The following is a 27,471-nucleotide window of genomic DNA, read 5'->3' on the forward strand; positions in this document are numbered from 1 at the left end:
TTTATATCAAGATTAAATCAAAGCCTTTATTAAACATTCCTCTTTCAAACAGCCTTTCAAACCTATACCCCTCCCCAGACTTGGGAACTGCCAGAGCTGTGGATCATTTTCATCTGACAGGGGTCAGATCCATTCAGACCTCACAATATTGAAAAGCCAAGCCAGACACACCACACTGGGCAGAGATCCACCGTCTGTGCCCCACTCGGGATCTAGGCAAAAGGTTGGTAGCGCCAGCTCTCAAACCAGAGCTCAAGCACAGGAGAAGAGGAACCCACAGTCTGACCCTGCTATTATAGTTCCAGACCTAGCCATGCTAAACTGGACAAACAGCTCCTGGGCTGCCATTTGCTGAGGCGCATGCGTGCGCTTTTCCTTCTCTTCTCCACAGGAAAAGGTGAGAGATGGAGGAGGCAATTTTCAGTTGTGTGTGGGTTTGATTTAAGGCTTTGGCTGTGGTCTATTGATATATTAAAATACTTTCTGGGAACGCCATCTTCCAAGCTCCCCATTGGAACAAATGTATTTTCAAAAATGAAAACATTGAGCAAAGATGTGGAGTGGCAATGCTGCTGCTGGCCCAGGCCTCTCATGTCAGGATGGTGTCGTCCACCTGCTCCGTGGAGTCGGCCTGGCTGGCCAGCTTCTTCAGGGACCTTCGGTTAACCTCGTTCAGCACCTCCAAACTGGCCACATCCAGGATCTTGGAGAGGGACTGTGGGGAAGGATGAGTGGGAGGAAACATAGTCAGAACATAAGGCTGCCACGTTCTCCAATTGGAGAAAGACAAAAATGAATGTTAACCCCAGAACTAGAGACACTGAGGTGGACTCCGGCAAAATAAGGGACTCAGATGGATCCAGGGAAAGCCAATGAAAACACTCATCATGCTTTTCTATTTTTCCCTTTTTCTTAGAAACAGAGTCTCCCTATGTTGCCCGGCTGATCTTGAATTCCTGGGCTCCAGTGATCCTCCCACCTCGGCTTCCCAAAGTATTGGGATTACAGGCATGAGCCATCGCACCTGGCCCCATCATGCTTTTCATGAGACGAGGCAGTGGGAGTTGCAGCTTTTGGGCTTTTTTTTTTTTTTTGGAGATGGAGTTTCGTTCTTGTCGCCCATGCCGGAATGCAATGGCATGATCTCAGCTCAACACAACCTCCGCCTCCCAGGTTCAAGCGATTCTCCTGCCTCAGCTTCCCGAGTAGCTGAGATTACAGACATAGTGCCACCACACCTGGCTAATTTTGTATTTTTAGTAGAGACGGGGTTTCTCCATGTTGGTCAGGCTGGTCTCGAACTCCTGACCTCCGGTGATCCGCCCACCTTGGCCTCCCAAAAGTGCTGAGATTACAGGCGTCAGCCACCGCGGCTGGCCAGCTTTTGGGCTTTCAAGGTTGCTGGGGGCTGGGGACTGAGTGAACACAACTCTGGGTTTCCTCTGGGCAGCTCTCCTGGGATCTGCTATGTCTGTTTGGGTGTCATGTGAGATTTTATTTGAAGAAAGGGCCCTGCTCGGAAAGAAGTCTGAAAACCATGGGAATGTGTGTTTTCAGGTACTGGGCCAGTCACCCAAATCTTTTTTTTTTTTTTTTTTTTTGAGACGGAGTCTCGCTCTGTCACCCAGGCTGGAGTGCAGTGGTATGATCTCAGCTCACTGCAACTTCCGTCTCCTGGGTTCACGCCATTCTCCTGCCTCAGCCTCCCGAGTAGCTGGGACTACAGCCGCCCACCACGCCTGGCTAATTTTTTTGTATTTTTAGTAGAGACGGGGTTTCACCGTGTTAGCCTTGATCTCCTGACTTGGTGATCTGCCAGCCTCAGCCTCCCAAAGTGCTGGGATTACAGGCGTGAGCCACCGTGCCCAGCCCCAGTCACCCAAATCTTAATCTGCTCCTGAAAGCTAGCACATCCGTGGTGGCAGAGAAGAGCCTGTGGTTTAAATATTTCCATGCTGAAGAAGAGCTGAAAGACAAATGCTCACAACACGTCCTGGTGAGGCCCCCCAGGCTCCCACCTGAAACACCTCTTCGCCCTGCCGCATCTTGAGGAGGTTGACAATTGCCTGGTCGCTGTAGGCCCTGACCACGGTGTTCTTATCCTTGGTGTTGTCAAGAAGAGCCTTCAGGATGGGCTTGATGGCCTGGGGGTCCAGGGGAGGCAGCGGGTCCTTATTTGCCCACCAGATCATCTTCTCAGCCACCAGCCTGATGTCGCTGGATGGGTTCTGCAGACACTGTAAAAAGAACCACAAACAGGCTTTTGGATAGGCACGTCATCTGTTCCTTGAAGCAGCCCAAATGCCCAGCCTCGACACTCTCCCTACAGCATGAACACTGACCCCCCCTGCTCCTGTGGGAGGGTCCCAGCATGACTCGACCCTGGCTCCCTGCACCCTCATCTCATGCCACTCTCCCCTTGGTCATTACTCTCAGCCCGCATGCGTTTTTACTTCCTCGAACATCCCAGGGCCTCGGGCCTCTGCCCTGGCTGGTCCCACACCTTGGGCCGTGCTTGCCCCGGATCCTCTCTAGGTTAGTTCCTTCCCATCCTGCAGGTCTCAGCTCCCATGTCATCCTTTAGAGGTGCCCCCTGCCAATCTTATCTATATCAGGGTCCTTCCCATGGGCTCCAGGGATCCTGTCTGCCTTGTTCATCTCTACACCTTCAGGATAATGCCAAGTGAACAAGCGGGTGCAGGCTGATGTCATCACAGACAAGGCTCAATCGAATCAGGCCCCTCAGAAACTCCGTGGGTTCTCGGTGCTGCGGGGGGAGGCAGTCACTCTTGGGAACCTCATTACTCAAGGCAAGGTCCATGCACAGCACCACTGACACTGTTGCTGAGAGCTGGTTAGAGTACCAGGCATGGCCCCATCTCACTAAAATGCACCCTGGCTCTGACTTCTGTGCACAGTAATGCTTCAGAAGCACGCCATATCACACGGGCCACGGGAGCCCTGCTGGCACATTCCTTAGCTTTCCTAACTAGGGCCTGGCACACAGCACAGTAACCACACCCAGAAGTGCTGGGCCAGCTAGAAGAGGAAGGAGGGAAAAGATAGGTATTAAGATGGGAACCCAGGTCTGTATCTAATTTTACAAAACTAGGGTGCCTAGAAAGAATGCCTAAAATAGCGATTCCTAACTTGATTCAGAGTCACAGGTCAATTTGAGAATCTGACAAAAAGTTAGGCTTTATTGCAGTGGAAAGCACACACAGAAACCCCCTACATTCCATCCCTAAGTGTTCAGCGATCTCCTGGAGGCCGTCCACGGAGAACTAGCACACAACTAGTTGAGGGCGCACTGCTGGTGGTCTCTGATCCTAGGACCTCCTCACAAGCCAGGTGTTAGGGATTAAACACATGCTTGGCCCCCACTCACCTTAACGAACAGGCTGGAAAGTTTGGCTGGCAACTGCCCTCCGCCTGTCTCGATGTGGTGTCTCATGAGAAAGCCCATGCCCCGGACCCCGCTCACCGCAATGGGGATCTGTGGAGAACAGACAGCGCTAGACGGGAGGCCCCCCACCCCTTCCCCAGAGCCAGGAAAACCCCAGTTCATAGTAATCTCCAGGACCCTCCACCACATCACCACCACATCACCCCTTACACCATGGCAGCTCTCAGGCAGGCTGCCCCGGCTGAGGCAGATGAGTACAGTCACTGGTTCCCACGAACAGGGATCCAAGACCTGACCCAGAAGGGGCATCTAGATTCTTCAACCCAAATTCCTTGTTTAGATGATGAAACTGGGGCCCAAAGGGATCAAGTGCTGGTCCAAGGGCACAGCAAGTTACTGACAAAGGTAAAATTAGACCCAAGCTTCTTAAGCCCCAGTCTGGGGTCCACCCGTGCTGTGTCCACAAGGTGCTGCCTATGGGATGTGGCCTATGCCTATGGGACATGGCCCAAATGCCTTACCCTGTCCGCCGTGGCACTGCTCAGGATCATTTCCTGAACATCACTGCTATATCTGCCGGCACAAAGTCTGCCAGGAGCCACATTCACAGCCACGGAAAGTGCCAGGCTCCGCCCGTGCCGAACCATCCAGTCAATGCCGGACACGTCCGCTGGGTGGAAGGACACGACTGGGATCAACCGGTATTTTACAGCACATCCCCAGCACCCATGAGGCCCATGGGCCCAACCCGCTGGAGACCAGTGTGCTGACCCAGAGCACAAGGAAAACTCCAGGCCACATTCACATGGACCTCCCTGCTATCTTGGCAGAAGCTCCCCAAAGCGGCACATTAAGGAAAGTAAGGAAAGCCTGCTCATGAACCACTCCGGGCTTACAGCTGTGTTCTTTGAGCAGAGACACTCAGGGCTACGGGACCACTGCAAATTCAGTATTGTTTGTTTGTTTTAGAGACACGGCCTCGCTCTGTCACCCAGGCTAGAGTGCAGGGGCGTGATCAAGGCTCACTGCAACCTTCAACTCTTGGGCTCAACTGATCCTCCCACCTCAGCCTCCTGAATAGCTGGGACTACAGGTTAGTGCCACCACCCCTGGCCTGGATTTTGCTTTAACTGCTGGATTCCCAAGGAAAGGACAGTCCAGTTGCTAAAAGATCCTCTGAGGGAGGGAGGGAGATGCCCGTCGACTCTTCGCTAGGGCTGAGAGGCCCAGGTCCCTGAAGGGGAACTCTCCAGTGTACTTACCCAGCAAGCACTGCTGTAGAACGGCACTAAGCTCCTCTTCAGTCAAAAAGGCACACAGTTCCCCTAGGCACCCGGCTGAGGAGATGCGAGTGTTGTCCTGACAGGGAAGAGAAGGGAGTGACGGGGTGCAGGGAACAACACCAGCTGTGTGGGAACCAGGGCAGGCAGCTCTAGAGCCCAGGACGGACAGCAACAAAGAAGGTGGAACAAGCCAACTCAGAGACTCAAGATCCAGTCCTTCCTGTAGGCACTCGTGCTCCCCTGCCAGATTGGTTTTTTTTTTTCTGCCACTGGTATGGAGTTAAACATTACACAGCCAGCACTTCACTTAATTATAGAAAACCCCAGTGTGTATGCATATGGTAATCATCCTCGTAATAGCAGTAATAACTGTATTTACATAGCACCTTTCTTCTTAGGAAGGCTGAATGTTTCATATTTATTATCTCAATTACTATCAACAGCCCTGTGAGGCAGGGAGGGGTGGGAGGGGCAGGAGGGGAGGCACCTGCCCCCAGCCACCAGGGAAGCCAGCTAGAGACGGCCACTCTGAGCTCCTTTCTCCCACAGAGCTTGTGTCATCTTGTGGCCAGAATGACTCCTGCTATCTCCCTACAGCATGAGTGCCCCACTGCCACCGAAATTACTTGGGTTCATCCTAGGAAGTCAAACTAAAGCCACTCATCAAGCCAAGGAAGATAAGGAAAGGCAAGCACTTCCTGTTCAAATCAGAGCCAGGTACGCAAGCGGCTCCGTGCTCCTCCCTGGCCAGCTAACTATGGAATACCAAGAGAGGATTTTAAGTTATGTTCCTTATTACAGGTGCCAACTCAACATGTCCCCAAAACAAACCACCAACCAGGGACTCAATAACCCAAAAAGCTAATGCCAGGCTGGCACCCTGAACTGCCACTTTCAATCTGAGTGGAGGTTCAGAGGGTAAGAGAATGGACTGACAGCAGTTTGGGCCTCTGAGGTCGAAGCAGAAGCCCAGGTGCCAAGCTAAAGCTGGCTCTGACACCGACTCTCTCCAACTTCATCTATTTTAAGCTGCACTGTGGTAAAATGCAAATATGTTTCAATACTAACTTTTGCTTGCACTGTACACATGACTCTGTAGAAGCCCCGACAGACTGTGACCAAGACAGCAGACTTTCCCGTCTGTCCCCACAGAGAAGGCTGGGGCTGGAGTCCGACAGCTGGCGCCTGGGGACCAGAACTAGGCCTTTGGAGCCGTGGGAGGTGCAGCAGCAAGTGTGTGTGTTGGGGGTGTGGGCAGGAGGAGTGTGTGTGGGTGTGTGTGTCAATGAAGTGTAAAACCATGTGAGCCCAAAGGCCCTCTCCTCCTAGATTGGCCCTACAAAGTAAATCAGACCACAACAGAGGGCTGCCTGAAAAGGGAACAGAAAACTCTTCTCCATAGACTCAACTCCCTACTGGCCCCACAGTGCTCGCAGCCAAATATTTGACAGATGCTTCCAGACTAGGTGAGGCTGATGGAACTGGGACAGAACCAGGAGTCCAGGGCTTCTGGTTTGGACTCTACTACTTGCTGGGTATGGCCCAGACAAGTCTCACCCTCAAAAATAGACCTCTAAGACTTGCCACCGGGACACACCCTGGAGACCATTTATCCCACTACACACTAAGTTTCTTGAGGTCTGTGACCACGAGGTCTATGCACCTCTGGGATAGGCCCTTTAGCTCGGCAAATGTTTCACAAAACAATAAATAAACCTCTTCATTTTACAAAAGTGGAAATGAGAGGCAGACAGAGAAAGTGACTTCTTTAAGATCAGAGAGCAAATAGGTGAGAGGTCTGGGTCTCTACAAAGCTTACTTGCCTCATCTATAAAATAGAAATAACCGGCCGGGCGCGGTGGCTCACGCCTGTAATCCCAGCACTTTCGGAGCCCGAGGCGGGTGGATCACCTGAGGTCAGGAGTTTGAGACCAGACTGACCAACATGGTGAAACCCTATCTCTACTAAAAGTACAAGTATTAGCTGGGTATGGTGGCGGACACCTGTAATCCCAGCTACTCGGGAGACCGAGGCAGGAGAATCGCTTGATAGGAGGCGGAGGTTGCAGTGAGCCGAGATTGTGCCACTGCACTCCGGCCTGGGTGACACAGCAAGACTCAGCCAAAAAACAAACAAACAAACAGAAATAACCAATATATCCACAATACCTGCCCCGTTTCCCTTGAAACCCAAGGAAATGTTGGTGAAGCATACAGGGTGATAGAAATGTCAGGAATGCTTATTACTACTGAGTTGTACTGGTTCTAACACAAAGTGAAGAACTCAACCTAAGGAGGAGGAGGGAAACCAGTGGTCCAGTGCTGCCACTAGTCCTGCCTGCAGCCGTACCTCATCGTGTCCCAGCATGCTCAGCAGGAGTGAGACGATGTTTTTCCGGATGACGGCATCCACTTTGGCCCCTGCTCCCTGAATCACAAACCTCAGGGCCTGCAGCATGGTGTCCCTGCAGAAGCAATGCACCGCCTTAAGCCCTGGGTGCCTCCACCACCACCCCTCCTGCCAGCGCAGGCTCGGCCCACAGCAAGCCCTGGCCTCCTGGAGGCCACAGTGCTCCCTTGCCAGCGCCGTACCTGACACCTGGGTCCTCCATGGCGCGGATGCCATTGAGCAGCTCTGTGAAGAGGGGATCCACCTTAATGTGGATGGAAATGAGCTTCCCCAGAGCATCTGCGGCCTTCAGGCGCACCCCCCGGTTGGAGTCCTGCAGGGCTTTGGTGAAAGTGGTCTGCAGCTGGGGCAGGAAGGGCTTCAGGGCAATCCCAACCTGTGGGAGGAACCCACATCCATGAAAGACAGTTGTGGTGGACCCAAAGCCACAGTGTACCACAGGCATGAGAACAAATGACAATCCCAAACCACCACAGCGAGTCCAGCTCTCATACAGGGCTGGGGACAGATAGCCCATCAGAGAGGCCAAACACAGACAGGTTTCGCTTGGCCTCCTGGTCATATCCAGCATGCTTTGATACACTGGAGGAGCAGGAGGCCGAGGAGGCGGCGGCCGCTATCTGAGGGAGCTGTCTCGCAGCCTTGGCTGCGTTGGGGTTTGGCTTAGTGGAGACCTGTCCATATCGATAAGTGATTCAAACCCTCCTCTGAATACATTAACAAGCAGGGCAGACTATCGGCAGTGCTGAAGCACAGTTCTAATGCCAAGACAGGGAAAGGGACTCAGCGTATAATTGCAGAGCCCATCTACTGAGCAACTGACAGCAGGATACGCACTCCACATTCAGCCCTCAGAACAAGCCTGTGAAACAAATGACCTTGGAGAATCCTCCCTGCACAAATGTGTACCCACCTAACTAAAAATCCAGTTCAACCCCTGACTATACAGAAACACAGGCACGCTTTTGATAAAATACAGGTGGGTCCAAGAGTAAAGATTTACTTACTGTTTTTTTTTTTTTTTTTTTTTTTTGAGACGGAGTTTTGCTCTTGTTGCCCAGGCTGGAGTGCAAGGCGCGATCTCAGCTCACTGCAACCTCCGCCTCCCGAGTTTAAGCAATTCTCCTGCCTCAGCCTCCTGAGTAGCTGGGATTACAGGCACCCACCACAATGCCCTGCTAATTTTGTATTTTCAGTAGAGACAGGGTTTCTCCATGTTGGTCAGGCTGGTCTCGAACTCCCGACCTCAGGTGATCTGCCCACCTCGGCCTCCCAAAGTGCTGGGATTACAGGCTTGAGCCACCACGCCCGGCTTACTTATTGTTAATTAGGAAAACCAGAGTGACTGTTTGGAGGTTCAGTGCCAATGAAGGTCTGGAAATACTGGAGTTGGGTGGGTGTGCAGGCTGTGGCAGGCACACAAAGGGGATAGGGGGAGCTGGTAAATCTGAGCTGTGCGAGGTCAGGAGTTCGAGACCAGCCTGGTGAAACCCTGTCTCTACTAAAAATACAAAAAAATTAGCCAGGTGTGGTGGCAGACACCTGTAATCCCAGCTACTTGGGAGGCTGAGGCAGAAGAATTGCTTAAACCCAGGAGGCGGAGGTTGCAGTGAGCCGAGATCGCGCCACTGCACTCCAGCTCTGGGTGACAGAGTTAGACTCCGTCTCAAAAACAAAACAAAACAAAACAAAACAAAACACAAAAAAACCCAAAAACTGCAATATCTTTAAACAATGTTTTCCTTGTATTTACGTGGTCCTGAATTTTTTCCTTTGAAAAAGTAGTTTTTCAAAATAATAGTATTTCACATGTACTGAGTGCTTAGTATGTAGCAGGCATCATGCTGGACATAACCTCATCTAATCCCCATATCTAGCAGCCCTTCATGAGGCAGCTGGTATTATTAGTCTCACATTGTAGGTGAGGAAACAGGCTTAGGTTATATGGCTTTCCCAAGGTCATCCTGGTCACAGAGCTAGTAAGGACGACTTGGAATTGACCCATGGTGTAGCATGTCTGAAGTCCAAGGTCTTACCTCCCTCTGCTATGCTGCTCTCCACAATAAACCTGTTGCCCTGCTGCTACATGACACCTTGTATCAGGCTCCTGCAGACAGACCTGTTCTCTAAGATCTGAACAAACTCATCAGCCACTCACCTTAGCCAACAAGAGGCTGAGTGTCTCGAGCAGAGCCGCCTTCACATTCCAGCTGAACCTGTCCCCCAGGATACGGATCAGAGGGCCAGTGATGCTGACCACGGAGGGCCTCAGGGCGTCAGCCGAGGTCAGGCGGATTACCAAGCCTAAGGCTTTGGCTGCCTCCTCCTTCTGCTCAGGGCTGCCAGTCAGGACTCCTTCCCGCAACACTGGAAGGATGGAGGTCACTCCCTGACAAGAGAACCACAACTGAGAGTCAAATCTCAAACACCCTGGGCCCTGGTGTCTCCCATGCAAGCAAAGTGGTCCTGACAGCTGTCCTCCCCTCAACTCCATGGGAGATATTGATTCGGGCTGAATCTCAGGATCACAGCCTGAGAGGGCTGGCTATGGAACGGTCTTGGCAGAGAAAAGATGACAAGGGCCCCAACAGGCCTATCACACAGAGAGAACATGCACTGCTGTTACCCTGTGGCCCACTCACTCTGGCCAAGGTGATCTGCAGAGCTTAAACCAAAGGCAGCATGAACCCTGTCCCCATCTGACTGCCATGGAAGAAAACATGCTGTCTGCGAAGGTGCTGAACACCAACCACCATGGCTACTGCTCCAGCAGCCCCTACCGCAGACCTGGGACAGGGGTAAGGGCCAGAAGGGCACAACAGACTGCATGCCCACAGCCCCCTGCACGAGGCCCTGGCTTACCTTCTTCGGGAGGCAGAATCCTGGCACATGCTCGCCTTTGCTCTCGTTCCCTATGAGCCGGATTTCCTTGTGCAGCTCTTCAATGAGTGCCAACTGGTTGCCAGCATCCAGCTTCTGCAGGAATCCAGGAAAAAGCGAGAGGATGTACAGCCCTCTCAAGACTGCTTCCAAAGAATATATGGGGAAAGCGTGGGCAGGAGTATAAACAAGACTTGCCACGAGTGGGTAAACGCCGAATCTCAGTGACAGGTACACGGGGGATTCTTATAAGTCTATTCCTGTAAATGTCTGGAATTTTCTAAAAGCAAAAGTTGGCTGTGGGGTCAGCAGTCCCCTCACCTTAGTGATGGCATTTAGGGCATCCCAGCTCTCCTCCAGAACCACAGGGCTGGAGTCATTGAAGAGGCGGATCAGGCCCGAGACCAGGCTCCGCAGGTGGCTGGTGTAGTCAGCCTTCGAGCGGGAACAGTAGATGTTGAGGATGATGGCAGCAGCTTGCCTCATGCCCACCTCAGGGCTGCGGGTGGCCTCCAGCAGATCCTCGATGATGATCCGGTGCCCTGTGTCATCCTCTACGGAGAGGATCACAGCCTGACAATTGGCCATCTCCTGCAAACCACAAGGGACATGTGTGCTGAGCAGGGATCCTCCGGGCAGACGGGACATGAGAAAGCAGGAGCAGGCTCGCCCCTTACCAGCTGCTCATCTGGGGTCCCAAGCTTTTCCTTCAGGGCCAGCATGACCGCTGGGAGGATCACGCCAAGATGACGGGTGAGGGCATCACCAGCCACTGACGAAAGGAAAGCCAGCACCCGGGTGTTGACAGGTGGCGTTGTCAGCTGGTGGAATGACAAACATTAACTCAGTGAATACTGTGCCAGGTGCTGCGCTAGGCTCTGGGAACAGACTGGTGGGCAAGAGAGCCCAAGCCCACTGCTCAGAGCCAAGCATCTACTCCAGCATATCTTGGAAGACAACAGGGGAAGGATGTAATGCTTGCACTGCACCCTCCTCCCCCAGCCCCCCAACATCTACGTTCAGAACTGGTCTTCACTGCAGGCCCTGGAATGTCAATGCCCTGGAGCCAGAGGGTGTTGACCACATGTTGGGATTTACCTTGGGCACAAGGTAGGGCAGCACCACACGACTCTTAATAGCCATGACTTGCTTCAGACCATCCAAGGCAAACTCTGACACCTCCTCGTCATCCTGCAGAGGGTGTTGGGGACAACCCTGAGGAATCTGCATCTCTGCTGTCTCAACCAGCCACCGCCAACTTCCTTCTCCACTTGTTTCCCTCCCTCCTGTTGCACCCACATTTCCTCACTGTCGAAGGCGAAGCACAAAGCCAAGTCTGATCTTGCTATACCCACTCCCTCTGGAGGGCCCACATTGCGACTGCCTTGGCAGAATAATCGCCCTGTATTTTCCATCTACAAAGACGGCAAAAGCCAAACTGGTAGGTAGGTGTTCGGTAGATCCACTCACCAGCTGCTTTAGTAAAAATGGGAGAATGTCCTCCAGAGCCTGGTGGCCGATGGTGGAATGCAGCTGCTCGAAAGTCTTGGCTGCCGCCTCTCTGACCTCCTCCAGTGGGTCACACAAAGCCTTCCTTGCCGTGGGCACGAGGGATTCAGAGAAATACAGCACCTGCAATGGCAAGCTACAACTGTACCAGACGCAGGAAAGGCAAAGAAGGAGCAGAAGCAGACAAGAAGCACAGGCAGGGGACTCTGACCCAGCTAGGCCACCCTAACTCTTTGCCTGACTTGTCTTTTAACTTAACTCTTTACTGTGAAATAAAAAAAAGGAGAGAAGGGGCCGGGCACGGTGGCTCACGCCTGTAATCCCAGCACTTTGGGAGGCCAAGGTGGGCGGATGACTTGAGGCCAGGAGTTCGAGACCAGCCTGGTCAACATGGCAAAACCCTATCTCTACTAAAAATACAAAAATTAGCTGGGTGTGGTGGTGCACACCTGTAATCCCAGCTACACAGAAGGCTGAGGCACAAGAATCGCTTGAACCCAGGAAGCAGAGGCTGTAGCCAACAGAGATGGTGCCCCTGTACTCCTGCCTGGGCAGCAGAGTGAGACTGTCTTAAACTAAAAATTAAAAAAAAATTAAAAAGTAGAGAGGGGCCATGCACAGTGGCTCATGCCTGTAGTCCCAACACTTTGGGAGGTGGAGGCAAGAGAATCACTTGAGGCCAGGAGTTTGAGACCAGCATGGGCAACATAGTGAGACCTCATCTCTACTAAAAATGCAAAAATTAGCCAGGTGTGGTGGTGCACACCTATAGTCCCCAGCTACTCAGGAGGCCATAGCGAGAGGATCACTTGAGCCCAGAAGGTCAAGGTTACAATGAGCTATGATCGCACCACTGCACTCCAGCCTGGGTGACAGAGTAAGACCCTGTCTCAATTAAAAAAAAAAAGCAGAGAGGATGTGATGCACCCCCATGTATCCTTCACTGAGACTTAATAATCAACAGCTTGAATCTTTTAGGTGAATTCTCAATATACCTCCCATCTTCTCTAAGAACTGCAAACTCCTTCCCATGGCATCTGGCCCCCTCTCTCCCTGGACTCTTTCTTTTGCTTATTCTCTTGGAAAACTCCAAGTCCTTCTTCAAGTCTCAATCCAGACTTTGTGCTCTATGAAGTCTTTGGGTCTACAATGGAGCAAATAATGGCTTTGCTCCCTCAGTAACGATCCCAGCACAGCAAAGCCCACTCTGCATTCTAATGACTGGTTGGCATGTGGGCCTTGCCATTGGCCTGTGGGGACTTTGCAGACAAGAACTCAGCCTCTGTGGAACTCTACCTCTCCAATGAATCACAACTCTTTTTGATGACAGAATTTCTTTTGATTCCTTGCCAAATGTAAATTTTAAAAACCAAACGTAAGACAAACATCAATATAGGAGAAGAGGGATCCGGTATCCTAGGGATTCAGACAAGGATGCCCAAGCCAAGCAACTGGCCACTTGCTTACATTTCTAGCGGGCCATCCACTTAATTGCTTTGGCGTTTTCATCCAAACACGAAGGCAGTGCCTATAAGCACTCCTAACCTACTCCCCAGGGGGGTCTCCAGGATCATTTGACTCAGGAACCAAGTAAGAGTAATGGACTTCACACCCCTTGAACGTTGCTGCTGTGGAAACAGTATTGTTGCCAGACGTAATATGCTTCCTCCCACTGGGCACCACAACTCTTACCTGCTCCCCTCCTGCTAAGGATGAGTGCACACCCCCTCCCGCTCCCTCCTGCCCTACCCACTCACACAGCTGTCCATCCCCTTTCCCAGAAGGAGGTGCACACATTTTAACTGGACTTATATAGCATCACAAAAGAGACTGATCCTGAGCAACCTCCACAGTTGTAAGAGAGCGATCATCTCCAGTTTCCAAAGGCCGCTCAAGGAGGCATCCAAATCACTTAGCTGTTAGCCTGCAAAACTGACAGGAAAGCTGAGAAGACGGAGCCTCAAGTCCATGTGGCCCAGCCAGCACCTCCCCAGAGTGAGACTGGCCCATCCCTGAGGGCAGCACAAACCCCCTAGAGGTGAACCTCCTTCAGTAGCCCTCCCCCGCCCTCTGGCTCAGGTCGTCTGCAGTGCACAGCTGGCGGGATCCTTGGAAGATACTCACGGCGTCCCGGCTGGTGGACTTCATGATCTCACTTAGGCCAATGCACACACCCTGCCTCTCGTCGCTCTTCTGAGACCTCAGGCCTTCCTCAAGGATGGGGATGATCTCGGGGAGGATTTTCTCCCCTAACTTTCGCACAAGATCTCCCAATGTTCTCGCTGCAATCTGTCAACAGAGACCAATCCAGGAAGTAAAGTCCCTGCAAAGCCCAGGGCACCCAGAGGAGGACTCCAGAATGAGGGCCCTGAAACCTCCCAGGCTTTATCTGAATCACTGACTTAACTTCCCCAAATGCTCTTAACCCTAAAGAGCCCCCAAATACTCTCTGTAGTGCTTGCAAAACACTACCAAAAAATTATCTGTTTCACACACACCTACACAACCTAACATTAAGAGCCAGCAGCACCTTACATATGAACAAAAAATTCATCATCTGCTGCACAGTCAAGGGCCAATTTCCCTGGATGACTGAAGCCTTAACACTGTGCTATGGCTGAGCAGGAGCCGCATCTGGAACAAAGCTTTAAGGAAAAAAAACATCTACTTTCTGAGACCTCATGCAAACCCTTCTTTAGAGCCAAATACACAATTTGCTTGCCAAGGATGGGGGGTTGGAAGTAGACCAAAGGAGATGGGCAGAAATGATCACCAGCCCATCTGGGCACCTCCTCCAGGCCCACTGATCTGTCTGCCCCTGCCAGCGTGCCAGCCTGATCTCATGCCGCACTGCTCCTCCCTGCCTCCTCACTCCAGCCACACTGACCTTGCTCAGCCCCTACTGGTGCTATGTTCCTGCCCACCACGGGACCTCTGCATATCCTGTCTTTGTATCTAAAACATTATTTATTCCCTCTGTCTGGAATGGTCTTTCGCCACCTCCTCACCTGGTTAGTGCTTACTTATCTTTCATCTTCCAGCATCATTTCTTCTGAGAAGTGTTCACTAACACAGGCCCATCCCTCCCCAGCAGGTCAAATGCAGCTATTATAAGCATTTGCAGTGCCACGCAGCACTGGCCACAGTCGCATTTTACATCTCTTTGTGTGGTTATTTGATTAATATCCATCTCCTCGACCAGACTACCTCTCACGAGGATAAGGAATGAAGCTGCCTTTCTTCTCCATTGTGTCCCCAGGTGCTAGGCCCCTGTTTAGTGCACAGGAGATGCTAATAAATATTTGCAGAGGCCAGGCGTGGTGGCTCACGCCTGTAATCCCAGCACTTTGGGAGGCCGAGACGGGCGCATCACGAGGTCAGGAGATTGAGACCATCCTGGCTAACATGCTGAAACCCCGTCTCTACTAAAAATATAAAAAAATAGCCAGGTGTGGTGGTGGATGCCTGTAGTCCCAGCTACTCGGGAGGCTGAGGCAGGAGAATGGCATGAACCTAGGAGGCGGAGCTTGCAGTGAGCTGAGATCGCGCCACTGCACTCCAGCCTGGGCGACAGAGCAAGACTCCACCTCAAAAAAATAAATAAAATAAAAATAATAAAAAAATATTTGCAGAATGACTAAGTAAAGAACACAATGTCCCTCTGTTAGGCAGGGTGGACGGGTACTTTCCCAGGCTCTGCAGACCCAGCCTTCTAGGCTCTGAAAGGAGGCACTGGGGCTGCTGGTCCAAAACAAGGCCCAGGAAACTCACCGTTCTCTTATCTGCACACGTGCTGGCCAGGAAACCCAGCAGGAGCCCAAAGAGAGTGGGTAGGATCTCACGCAAGGTGCGGGGGGTATTGGAGACAACAATCTTCCAGACATGCAGGGACGCCTGCCGCACCACCAGCTGGGTGTCTGAGCGGCCCATGTACAGCCCTGCCAACACCCGGTTCCGCCGCTCTACCCCCAGGGCAGTGATGATCGCCTGCAGCCAGTAGAAGGGGACAGAGAGTAGTGAAGCCTCTATGGCATGGGCATCAGAGCACACCCTACCATCAGCAGGGGCAGAAAAGCCATTGCAGGCACCTTGTTGGACTGGGCAGTTCCAAAGTTATCATCCTCAGAGGCAGTTTCTGTGGTCATCTTCCCAGTGACTCCTGAGATGTGAAACAGGAGATCCCCAAGGAGCTGAACAGAGCTGAACCTGAGAAGGAGGCCAACAACACAGTCACACAGCTGCAAGGAGTGGGCTCGGCACAACTGAGCACTGCACAGAAGATGGAAAGAAGTGCACCCAAAATACTCATGACGGTCATCTTGGAATGGGAAGAGTCAGGTGGTTTACATTTCTTTACACTCGCCCACATATTTTCCAAGTTTTCTACTAATGAACATACATTAATGTTGAGGGAAAAAAACTTTTTAAAAACATGTAAAAATTTCTATAACAAAAGTTATAAAAAATAAAGTGAGTACAAAAGGGGAAGCATTAACAGGCAAGTAGGAAGACTGGTCATCAGAAGTGGAGGAACCAGGAGAGGCCTTAAAGGATAAACTATTTCAGGCCAGGTGCAGTGGCTCACGCCTGTAATCTCAGCACTTTGGGAGGCTAAGGCAGGCGGATCACCTGAGGTCGGGGGTTCGAGACCAGCCTGACCAACATGGAGAAACCACGCCTCTACTAAAAATACAAAATTAGCCAGGCGTGCTGGTGGGTGCCTGTAATCCCAGCTACTCGGAAGGCTGAGGCAGGAGAATCGCTTGAACCCGGGAGGCAGAGGTTGTGGTGAGCCGAGATCATGCCACTGCACTCCAGCCTGGGTGACAGAGCGAGACTCCGTCTCAAAAAGAAAAAAAAAAAAAAAAAAGACCACTGTATGAATGTGCTATATTTTTAAATCAACATCCAATTTTTCAAACGGTAAGCAATACTGCAACAAACATCCTTATGTCTAACAGCTTTAAGCACTTGACCATTCCCTACATCCTTGAAATATATTCCCATAAGTAAAATTTTTAGATTAAAGAATACTTGACACTTAAAATCTGAATACAAATTGGAAGCCTGTATAGAGAGGACTTTTTAAAAAAGAATCAGAATAAAGACATTGCTACAGGAAACTGGAAAAGTTACAAAATGGTTAAAAGCAAGGGTCTGGAAAAAGTTGAGAGAGTTCTTGGCAACATTCTGCTCTTCATTTCTCAACTGGAGTTATCAAAATGCAAAGTTCAGCCCTTTGGATCTTTTTTTTTCTCCTAAGACAGCGTCTTGCTCTGTTGCCCAGGTTGGAGTGCAGTGGCACAATCTTGGCTCACTGCAACCTCTACCTCTGGGGCTCAAGTGATCCTTCCGCCTCAGCCTCCTGTGTAGCTGGGATTACAGGTGTGCACCACCATTCCCAGCTAATTTTTTATTTTTTATAGAGACAGGGTCTCACTATGTTGCCAGGGCTCATCGTAAACTCCTGGGTTTAAGCAATCCTCCTGCCTCGGCTTTCCAGAGTGCTTGGATTATAGGCATGAGCCACCACGCATCATCCCCACTGGGTCTTTCTGCCCAAGTTCTCACCTGATTCTCCAAAGGTCATCAAAGAGGCCTTGCTCTAGCTGGGGCAGCAGCAGGGCGATGGCTGTCTCAGCGTACATGGAGATAACCCGCTGGCCCGCGCGCAGTGCGGTGTCACGCACAAACTCATTCTCATCAGCAAGAGCCTGGGCACACAGAGGGTGGGTCAGCCAGAGCTGCCACCCCCAGGCCCCCAGCCCAAAAAACATGGGGCTCACTGAAGGCTGAGGGCTGTGCAAACCAACCCCACCCAGCAGGGATCTCTAGCTCTCCAGGTGAGCACTTGCCTCCTGCCCTCCTCAAGGACTCTACCCTTGCCAAGGTCATGGTACCTACTTTGAGGATACAGGGGATGATGGGCCCCACATAAGGAGTAAACTTGTCTCCGAAGGTGATGGGCAGGTAGTTAAACATCATAATGTAGCCATCTCGGACATGGGGTGCAATGTCCACTTTGCTGGCTGTAGCCACGATCTCTGGCATCAACTTCTCCAACTTCTCCACCCCCAAACCGGCCATGACCTCAGCCAACCCTGCAACAAAGGACAGAATGAGTCCACTGGATCTGAGGGCCCCTTAGAGCATTCCCAGGCTGGCCACTGGACCTGCTCTGGCCTTACCCTGTGCAGCGCCTGAGCGATCCACAGAGCTCTGCTCATAGGTCAGTGTCTCCATCAGCCACGGCAGCAAGTCCTCAAAGCACGACTCCCCCATGCCCTTCACCATGGCCCCGAGGGCCTTTGCAGATACGGTCCGCACCTGTCAGGTAACCGAGAGCAGAGATGGTGCGAGAAGATGAGGCTCAAAACAAGGTAGCCACATGGGAGCAGGAAGGGGCACCGAGGGCCTCTTTCTCTTTACCCAACAGACACAAAAGCAGCTTTGGGGAATTCTCAGGAATCCATTTATGGGGACTGGATGAGGGGCCTGGCCCATCCCCCAGCCTACCTCAGACTCACCTCAGGCACAGGGTCCAAAAGCGATGCTTTCAGGCCAGGCGTCACGCTGGGCAGGTACGGAGCCAAGTCCTGCAACAACACAGGAGGCGGCTCAGATGAGGCCCGACTCCTGCTTTCTCCAGGCCTGTTCCACTGTGGACCCTGACCTCCCCATTCTGCTGGCAAGGAGTGCTCGGCAGGGGCACCTAGCATGCAAACCTCACTGCCCACGGAACAGGGAGGGCAAGTAAGTCCCCTCTCCAACTGGTTCCTTCAAGGCCCTCTGCAATTGCTCAGCGACTCCTACAAGGGACCCCAGGCCCATCCTCAACAAACAGGAGTTCAATGCTCTTGCACCTCCCACCCTTCTCTTAGGACCAAGGCCTGTCCAGACTCTGGAATCTTTAGCAAATTACTTCTGGTAATTTCCTTTCAGAATTTTATTAACATCTTCCCTTTCTTCATCTCAAAATGTTTATGTCTTTTGATAGAGCATTCAGCTTTAGGGAATAATTTTAAATACAGAAAATGCCTTATGTTCATTGCAGCATCACTTAAAATAGCCAAAAACCTTGGACACTATATGACCAATGATAGAATTATATAAGTTATGGTATAAAAACTTGTTGAGATATTATGTAACTATTAAAAATCAGTTTTGTGAATAACTTGTTATAACTTGGGAATAAGTTTTAAGTTTAGGAATGCCATTTTTAAATGTAATTTTAAAAATTAACAGTAATTGGCCGGGCACGGTGGCTCACGCCTATAATTCCAGCACTTTGGGAGGTCGAGGCGGGTGGATCACCTGAGGTCAGGAGTTCGAGACCAGCCTGGCCAACATGGTTTCACCCTGTCTCTACTAAAAATACAAAAATTAGCCAGGCATGGTGGTGGGCGCCTGTAATCCCAGCTACTCAGGAGGCTGAGGCAGGAGAATCGCTTGAACCCAGGCGGCAGAGGTTGCAGTGAGCCGAGATTGATTCAGTGCACTCCAGCCTGGCAACAGAGCAAGACTCCATCTCAAAAAAAAAAAAAAAAATTTAACAGTAATTATTTTTGTGGTGGGGAACTGTAGATAAAATATTTTGGTTTTCTAATTTTTTTAATTAATTAATTTACTTTTTAAGACAGGGTCTTGCTCTGTCACCCCAGGCTGGAGTGCAGTGGTATTATCACGGCAGTATTATCATGGCTCACTGTATCCTCAACCTCCTGGGCTCAAGCTATCCTCCCATTTCAGCATCCCGAAGTCCTGGGATTACAAGCATTAGCCACCAAGCCTGGTCTGTTTTTCTGGTTTTTTAATTTCCCAAATTTTCTAGGATTAATATAACTTTTATATATTTTTTTGCCCATAGCCTCAGTAAGCAAAGCTGAGCTATGGCAGACAGTGAGACCACACATGCGAGCTCCTAAGGCAGACAGTGAGATCACACATGCAAGCTCTTGGGAGCAAACAAACAAACAAACAAACAAAATCTCCCAAACCAGGCTCTCCTGACAAGAATACAGGAGTATTCTTGTCAAGAGCAAGTAGTCAAAGTGGCAAGCACTTCAACACTCTTGAGAGGTCAAAAGAGAAGACAGGCCTTTCTGGGCCTCAGCTGAGAACTAAGAAGGACTTGAACCACTGCGCTAAGATGCCCAGAGAGCCCAGATTTCCACCCCAAAATGGCTCATTTCTCCCCATAAAAATAATTAGGGACTAACGTCCATAACTTTCCATGTCTAATGTGGGGACTCTGCACCTCTGACTCTGCACTCAAACATCTTCTGGTCTATCCCACACTAGCCTCAGCTGGGCTGCTACCTTCTGGTCTGTCAGGGAGTACATGTTGCCAATAATCTGGGCTGCCATCTTCCGCGTGTCCGTGGAACGGTCCTGGAAGGCTCTCTGGACAATGGGCATGATGAGGGCCAGGGATGGGGCATCAATGAAGTGGACAAACTTGGTGTCCAGCAGGGTCTGCAAGCACTTCTGGGTCTTCCTGGAGGGATCCGTCAGGGCATCCAGGAGGACTGGAGCAATGGCTGCACATCCAAAGAGAAGAGAGCTGGATGATATACATCTATGCAGCTGCAAGGCCCCTGGGCCCCCAGAACTAGAATGGATCAGAAGAGAAGGGAGTCTGGCACACCTCCTCCCTGAAACCCCACAAGTCACCAGCTGGGGAAGACAGGAAACCCACAAAGAGCAATCCTTGTTTCACTCCAACTCTGACCTCAGGTGATCCGCCCGCCTCAGCCTCCCAAAGCGCTGGATTACAGGCATGAGCCACAGAAATAAAATTTTTGAAAAGCATGTATCCTTAGTAAATTTCTGGTTTGCCCTATCGGTAATGGAGAAGTGTGTTGAAATCTCCTACTATGATATAATGTATTTGTTAACTTTTCCCTATAGCTTTATAAATTTTGTTTTATGTATTTTGAGGTTATTCCACTTTCCAGACTGAAGTACTGACTGGGCACTGGCAGCTGAAGCTTAGAATTTAACAAGTGACATCCTGGTCAAGGTGGCTGGCTGGGTTTTGTCCCTAGCGATCGACCTCTTCCCAGTACTCGAGAAAGAACCACATCCAGAGTAGTCAGGTTAATCCTAACCCTTCCTTAACCCTCCCCTCTATCAAAGGCCTCCTGGAATGAGATGGAATAGAAAGTTTTCACAGGTCCTAACATTTTGAATGGTGCTGATGTGGTCCAGATAATGTCATTCAGTTTTGTTGACCTCATGCTCAGCTTAGTGCACAGGGATCTCTTGGAGTCAAACTGCTCCTGAGCCAATGACTCAGTGTCCCTATTTCACTGTGAACATATTTGTCCTCGGAGGCAAAGATCTTAGCTGAATGGGTGCAAGTTCCCTGCAGTGTCCAAAGGCTGCAGCGTTGGTGGGAGGTCAGGGCAAGCACCCTCACGGGAAAGGCCTACCCAGGATCTCCGGATTCCTGATGACGGAGCCGATCTGCCTGAGCGCTTGCTGTCCAGCCTTCTGGACTTTGACATGGGAGTCGGTCAGCACCTCCGTAAGCTTGGGCACAATGTTGGGTAGACAGGATGACAGCTGCTTAGGAGCACAGTACGCCATTGCCCCAAGAAGCTCCACTGACCCTGTGGATAGCAGACACAAGCCCAGTACTGAATCACTGAGCACAGGCCAGCAACTCACCTGTGCTGGCTACATGAGCAAGGGACATCTACCCTGGCCCCTGCAGACTGTGCTCAAGCAGTCACTGGGAGGAGGGGAGAGGGGGCTGGCTCTAGCAGAGGGGTCGAAAAAGCTCTTGTGGCCTGCTGAACAGTGGGATCCCAGGTGAGAGGCAGGGCAGTACGGGAGAAAGAGACCAGGATAGGTAAACCTGGTTTAATCCTTACAGTGAGATCCAAGGCCAATTCATTGAATTTCTCTGAACTGTTTCTTCATCCACAAATGAGAAAACTGATTTAGATTTGTGTTGTTTCAAACTACAGGGTGAAGCCTGAAGGACTGAGAAGGAGGTTGAGTGGGAGGGCCTTAGATGGTGATCCTCCCCCAACTAGAGCAGCTCTACTTTTATCTGTTTGCTTATTAGGGTGCCAGACATTTTATTTATTTATTCTTGAGACAGGGTCTCACGCTGCTGCCCAGGTTGGAGTGTGGTGGCATGATTATAGCTCGCTGCAGCCCCAAACTCCAGGGCTCAAGTGATCCTCCCACTTCAGCCTCCTGAGTAGCTGGGACTACAGGCATGCACCACCACACTTGGCCTATTTTTTTTTTTTTTGTAGAGGTAGGGTCTTGCTGTATTGCCCAGGCTGGTCTAAATTCCTGCCCTCAAGAGATTCTCCTGCCTAAGGTTATTTTCAAAAAGAGCTTTCGTGGGGGGAAAACTTTAAAGCCACAGAAGAGCTTTACAGCTCTAGGATTTCCTAACTTAGGGTTGTGGCTCTTGTCAGAGACCTGTTTCTTGGCATGAAAGTACACAGACTATAGAAAGATCCAACTGCCAGAGGGAGAGCTGGCCAGGCGTGGTGACTCACACCTGCAATCCCAGTGCTTTGGGAGGCCAAGGCAGGAGGGTCACTTGAACCCAGGAATTCAAGGCCAGTCTGGGCAACACAGCGAGACTCCATCATTACAAAAAAAAATACAAAAATTAGCCAGGTGTAGTGGCATGCTCCTGTGAGAATGGTTTGAGCCCCAAAGGTAAAGACCAGCCTGGGTGATAGAGCAAGACTCCATCTCAAATTTTTAAAAAGGCAGAGTCTTAACCCTATCCCTGGTCTGGGGAGCTCACAGGACAAGAGCTGTGGCTACCCAGGATCCTTGCTGAGGCTGGTTTTCACAACAGGAAGCTGGGAAGAGAGGCAGAGCGAGTGGTCTTACCAGCTTTGGTCCGCCACGATTCCTCCTCCAGGGCAGCCAGTAAGGAGGGGAGCACCAGCTTCACCCCGTGAGCACTCAAGTTGCTCATCACAGCCTTGGCACAGTCATCTGCAGCCTCAAGGGAGGAGATAAGACGTTCAGGGGCCTCCTCACCCAAGCAAGGGGCAAGGCCTGACACCAGTCCTAGCGTTCCTCCTATAACCAATGCTTACTGGGGTTCTATTATGTCAGACCCTGTGCCAAGGCCTGCGACAGAGCTGGGAACACATCTCATAAAGTTTCCATGCTGTTCTCCCGAGCAGTCCGGGGACTTACCTCACGCACATACTGGTTTCCATCCCCAAAGCACAGGAGCAGATGGGGCAGCACGTGAACCACATACGGCTCAAAGAGTTTCCCCAGCATGGTGCAGAGCATCTCGAAGGCAAAGAGGGCTCCTAGGGGAAAAGAAGGTGGGACGGCTGGGAAGAGAATGTCCCCTGGGGGTAGCCACAGAGAACAGAAGGGACAGCAACCTCCCTGCCACCTCCCACCCCTCTGGAAACACTCAGAACAGCTGTGGAACTAGTAGATGCCCCATGAGGAAGCAGCACCCTCTGCCTCAGCTCAAGAAGCCCCAGAGAAGGAATGTGGCTGAGCGGAAGGGAGGACAGCGCAGGGGAGCCACCTTCACTTCTTGGCACTAACAGTTAAAAAAGCCAAACCTTGGCCGGGCACGGTGGCTCACACCCATAATCCCAACACTTTGGGAGGCTGAGGCAGGCAGATCACAAGGTCAGGAAATAGAGACCATCCTGGCCAACATGGTGAAACCCCGTCTCTACTAAAAATACAAAAATTAGCTGGGTATGGTAGTGGGCACCTGTAACCCCAGCTACTAGGGTGGCTGAGGTAGGAGAATCGCTTGAACCCAGAAGGTGAAGATTGCAGTGAGCCGAGATTGTGCCTGGAGACAGAGTGGGACTCCATCTCAAAAAAAAAAAAAAAAAGAAAGAAAGAAAAGCCAAATCTCTCTCAGCTAAGGGTGTTGCTGAGTTAGAAATTCGTGGCCGGGCGCGGTGGTTCATGCCTGTAATACCAGCACTTTGGGAGGCTGAGGCGGACAGATCACGAGGTCAGGACATCGAGACCATCCTGGCTAACACGGTGAAACCCCGTCTCTACTAAAAATACAAAAAATTATCCGGGCGAGGTGGCGGGCGCCTGTGGTCCCAGCTACTTGGGAGGCTAAGGCAGGAGAATGGCATGAACCCAGGAGGCTGAGCTTGCAGTGAGCCAAGATCACGCCACTGCACTCTAGCCTGGGTGACAGAGCGAGACTCCGTCTCAAAAAAAAAAAGAAAAGAAAAAAAATTTTGCAAGTCCAAGGAAAGCAGCAAGGACGCAGCTGGACTGGATCGCACACAGCGGGGCCCTCTGTAGTACACCCACAAGCAGCGGCCTCCACCTGGGGTGCCAGGGTCAGATTCCTTCCTCTGGCAACCTGGGGACCGACTTCCCATGCTGGGCAGCCCCAAGCTCAGAGATGCTCACCCTCTCGCCGGCGGAAGTTCTTCTTATCTTGGATGGCATCAGTCAGTGCTGCCATCATCTCCTGTTGCTTCAGCGAGAGGATGCCCAGGCCCTTCACCAGGCCCGCCAGGCCATATGCGGCCCCTTTGCGCTCTGCGTACTTGTCTGACTCCAGCAGCTGCTGCATAAGCCTCTGGATCATCCCTCCAGCATCCTCCTTGATGGCTGGCACGAGGGGTGGCAAGCAGCTGGCTACAGACTCCTGGACCTGGGGAAGGGCCCACCTGTCAATGCTGTGGCTCCACTGCAGCCGTTTCATGGTTGGTGGGGGGTCTGACCATTCTACACAGCACCCACCACTAGATGTCCCAAGCCCCATCTCAGCCACTGCCTGCGGGTGTCACAGGGCACCAGAGAAGCAAACAGGTATACACAGTGTTGTATACCTCTCAGGGTGCACACTACAATCTGCTGACGACAAAAGCTTCGGCCCATATGGTGCCATTTCTGGTCTAAATGGAAAACCTAGGCCTGGGCAGTGGGGCAGGGGACCAAGGAAGGGACTCTAAAGACTAAATCCACTCAGAAAGAAAGCTTCCAGAGAAGTGTGCTGCTCTGCCTCCATAAAAACAGCCCGTGTCTCTGTTTCCAAACTTGTCAAAATCACAGAGAAATTGGGCAGGGCCTTACAGGACCAGGCACAAATTGAGTGGAACCAAAAGACACTCAATCCTGCCTCCCAGCCGCAGCTCACTAAGCCCAGCTTGGGAGCAGCAACCCCGAGGCCATGCTGGCAGGTGCCCAGGTGCGACTCTTTTGCTGCTTGGGCTTTCTGACACCATATTTGACCACAATTTTGGAAACTGGTTTTCAACTGTGCATTTTTTTGGTAAAGTTTTTTGTTGTTTTTTGTTTTATTTTGTTTTTAGAAATAGGGTCTTACTCTGTCACCCAGGCTACAGTGCAGTGGCACAATCATAATTCACTATAACCTTGAATTCCTGGACTCAAGCAATCCTACTGCCTCGGTCTCCTGAGTAGCTAGGAACACAGGCACGGCCTCCACCTCTGGCTAATTTTTAAAGTTTTTGTAGAGACAGGATCTCACTATGTTGCCCAGGCTGGTCTCGAACTACTGGCCTTAAGCAATCCTCCCACCTCAACCTCCTAAAACACTGGGATTATAGGCATGAGCCACCACGCCCAGCCCAACTGTTCATTTTATGAAGACACTCTAGGCGGTCCAAAATGCAAACCACACACACACACACACACACACACACACAATATACATATAAATATATATATAAATTTATATATACATATATAAATTTATATATATATTTATATATACATATATAAATATATATATATATTTATATATACATATATGCATGTTTTTCAAAACAAAAAGAAATTTTGCACTGTAGCTTAGAGGCTACATTAAAATGCACCTGTAACACACAACCAACACACGTAGAGGACCAGGAAAAGGCTTGACATAAGAGAAAGCCTGACCTTTTATTTTTTTTCCCTTTGGATTCTCAGTGCACGTTAGTGAATAGAAAAAAATGAAACTATCTAAGAGGTCTATTAGAACAAAGTAACAAAGAAACTCCCTCTCCAGGGGCGTTCTTCACTATAAACCAGGTGAGTAGAAATAAATGAAACTATCTGGGAGGTCTACTACAACAAAGTAACAAAGAAACTCCCTCTCCAGGAGTGTTCCTGACTATAAACCAGGCTCTCCCCTGGGAGAGGGGGTGAATCCTTAACAAGAACTGGGCTTTCAGGGCCCTGACTGTCCAACTCCGCCCCTAGTATCCCACTGCCTAACCACAGCCGGGTCCCAATTCTCTAACCGACATGTGGGTCCCAGGCCAGATGGCAGGTACCTGCTGGGAGGGGGTGGAGAGGGCAGCGATGAGCTTGGCAACAATGGGCTTCACTTTGGGGTCACTCTTGTCCAGGTGCTTGGCCAGAGAGCCCATCAGGACCACCACACTCTGTCGCACAGCATCGTAGCTGGCATCATTGGGCGCGTTCTTCAGGAACTCCTCGAATACTGGCAACAGCGAGTTGACGTTCTCCTGGAAAGCCAAACCCCTCAGAGCCTCAGGTCAACCCTATAGGCTGCATCTGGGGACAACAGTCCCCGCCCTGAGGACCAAGACCAAGTCTAGCTCTGGGACAGGCATCCTGACATGCCAGCCAGTGGCTCTTCCAGTTTTCTGGCAGGACTGCCACAGACTTAAAAGAATTTAACATACTATCGTGGTCTTTTTGGCTCAAAGTGCTCTGCCAGGACTCTTGGCACTCAGCATTTCTGGCCCCTGCTCAGCCCTAGCGCCTGCCTCCCGTGTCTCCTTAGCAGGCTGGGACCCCCTTACCTTCCCGTGGGTGTTCCCTGGCTGGGACCCCCTTACCTTCCCATGAGTGTTGAGCGTTGCGAGGGCTGCATCCAACATGCACTTCCGGACATCTGGGTGTCGATCGTTGAGGGCATCAGGGACAAAAAATTGAAAGAGTGGCTTCACCTGAGAGCTGTCCAAATACTGGGAGAGCTTGTTGAGGGCCAGCGCCAAGCCACACCTGGGAAAGAAGTGGGAGCACATCAGGAGGGGCAGTCAGGGGGCCTCCTCTGCCAGTGGAACCTCTGCTGGTGCACGGCAAGGAGAGGGAGCTTGCCTGAGGCAAACACTGTTTTGGGGGCAGAGAACAGCCTGAAGCCCACCACCCAGTGCTCACCCAATGTTCTGGAACAACCCACTTGTCATATGGAGACTTGCCATCTGCCCTGATTTTACCTCCTACTGGGTGACCAGCCCTGCGTTGGTTTCCCCAGAGAGGAATGTGAGTGCAATGCTCACCCCTCTACCTGCAAAGCAGGTTGTAAGAGAACACAGAGGTAAAAGAACCAGATGTAGAGGCCTGTGGAAGTGAACACATTCTCCAAGGGCAAAGTGGTATTACTCTTTCCAGTCATGGAGCAAAGAATCTGTGTCCTATCCCTGGCTGATGGTCTGGAATGAAAAATAAGCCAGGATGGGCCCATACACCACCCTACACTGACACACAAGGCCTCATGGGAGTGGACATGGCCAGGATGAGGCATTCAGAGAACTAACACCCTTGCGTGTTTTGAGCCTGCTCTGTGGGAGGCAAGTGTCTTTCAAGGTCCCAGTTGCTCCCAGACATCTGTCTAATCCTCCAACTGCTACTCGTGGGCTCTGTGGAGAAAGGCTGGTAGCTTCTGTTATTGTGCCCTGCATACAGATGAGGAAACAGAGGCCTGGGGAAAAGGAGAAACACGCTCACGGTCACGCAGCTAGTGCAGGAGGGGACACTCTAAGGAACTTACTTAGAGTTAATTTTAATTGATTTAACTTTAGCCACATGCGGTTAGTGGCTACATCTTGGACAGTACAGCCTAGAGAGAGGTGAGGAGGCAGGTCAGAGGCTCTTCTGAAAGATGGTGCCTCACACGGTCCAATCCCACCCCTTCCAGGGGCTGATGGAACTCAGGCCTCCCCGACTCTGAGGGAGGTCCTGCTCTTTCATTATCCCATGCTGCCTCCTCACAGCACCCACCCAGCCAACCT

General features: G+C 51.1%; 1 protein-coding gene across 1 annotated transcript in view; it reads right to left on the reverse strand.

The window, feature by feature from the left end:
* The window catches only part of GCN1 (GCN1 activator of EIF2AK4), a 67,272-nt gene continuing 39,801 nt past the window's right edge, over positions 1 to 27,471 (reverse strand). The window contains exons 32-58 of the mRNA XM_004053986.4: positions 26,296 to 26,461; positions 25,765 to 25,959; positions 23,891 to 24,137; positions 22,673 to 22,794; positions 22,358 to 22,472; positions 20,923 to 21,102; positions 19,808 to 20,028; positions 18,016 to 18,084; positions 17,677 to 17,815; positions 17,393 to 17,589; positions 17,060 to 17,202; positions 15,577 to 15,694; positions 15,260 to 15,475; positions 13,613 to 13,777; positions 11,450 to 11,611; positions 11,078 to 11,170; positions 10,657 to 10,800; positions 10,301 to 10,570; positions 9,962 to 10,075; positions 9,258 to 9,488; positions 7,282 to 7,475; positions 7,040 to 7,154; positions 4,669 to 4,765; positions 3,928 to 4,076; positions 3,389 to 3,496; positions 2,019 to 2,237; positions 1 to 715 (exon numbers count right to left, since the gene is read on the reverse strand). Of these exons, the coding sequence (XP_004054034.2) occupies positions 590 to 715; positions 2,019 to 2,237; positions 3,389 to 3,496; positions 3,928 to 4,076; positions 4,669 to 4,765; positions 7,040 to 7,154; positions 7,282 to 7,475; positions 9,258 to 9,488; positions 9,962 to 10,075; positions 10,301 to 10,570; positions 10,657 to 10,800; positions 11,078 to 11,170; positions 11,450 to 11,611; positions 13,613 to 13,777; positions 15,260 to 15,475; positions 15,577 to 15,694; positions 17,060 to 17,202; positions 17,393 to 17,589; positions 17,677 to 17,815; positions 18,016 to 18,084; positions 19,808 to 20,028; positions 20,923 to 21,102; positions 22,358 to 22,472; positions 22,673 to 22,794; positions 23,891 to 24,137; positions 25,765 to 25,959; positions 26,296 to 26,461 (4,315 nt within the window). The 3' untranslated portion in view covers positions 1 to 589. The remainder of the gene's footprint in view (positions 716 to 2,018; positions 2,238 to 3,388; positions 3,497 to 3,927; positions 4,077 to 4,668; positions 4,766 to 7,039; positions 7,155 to 7,281; positions 7,476 to 9,257; positions 9,489 to 9,961; positions 10,076 to 10,300; positions 10,571 to 10,656; positions 10,801 to 11,077; positions 11,171 to 11,449; positions 11,612 to 13,612; positions 13,778 to 15,259; positions 15,476 to 15,576; positions 15,695 to 17,059; positions 17,203 to 17,392; positions 17,590 to 17,676; positions 17,816 to 18,015; positions 18,085 to 19,807; positions 20,029 to 20,922; positions 21,103 to 22,357; positions 22,473 to 22,672; positions 22,795 to 23,890; positions 24,138 to 25,764; positions 25,960 to 26,295; positions 26,462 to 27,471) is intronic.

The sequence above is a fragment of the Gorilla gorilla genome, chromosome 10, assembly GCF_029281585.2.
Source record: "Gorilla gorilla gorilla isolate KB3781 chromosome 10, NHGRI_mGorGor1-v2.1_pri, whole genome shotgun sequence".
NCBI classification, from domain to species: domain Eukaryota; kingdom Metazoa; phylum Chordata; class Mammalia; order Primates; family Hominidae; genus Gorilla; species Gorilla gorilla.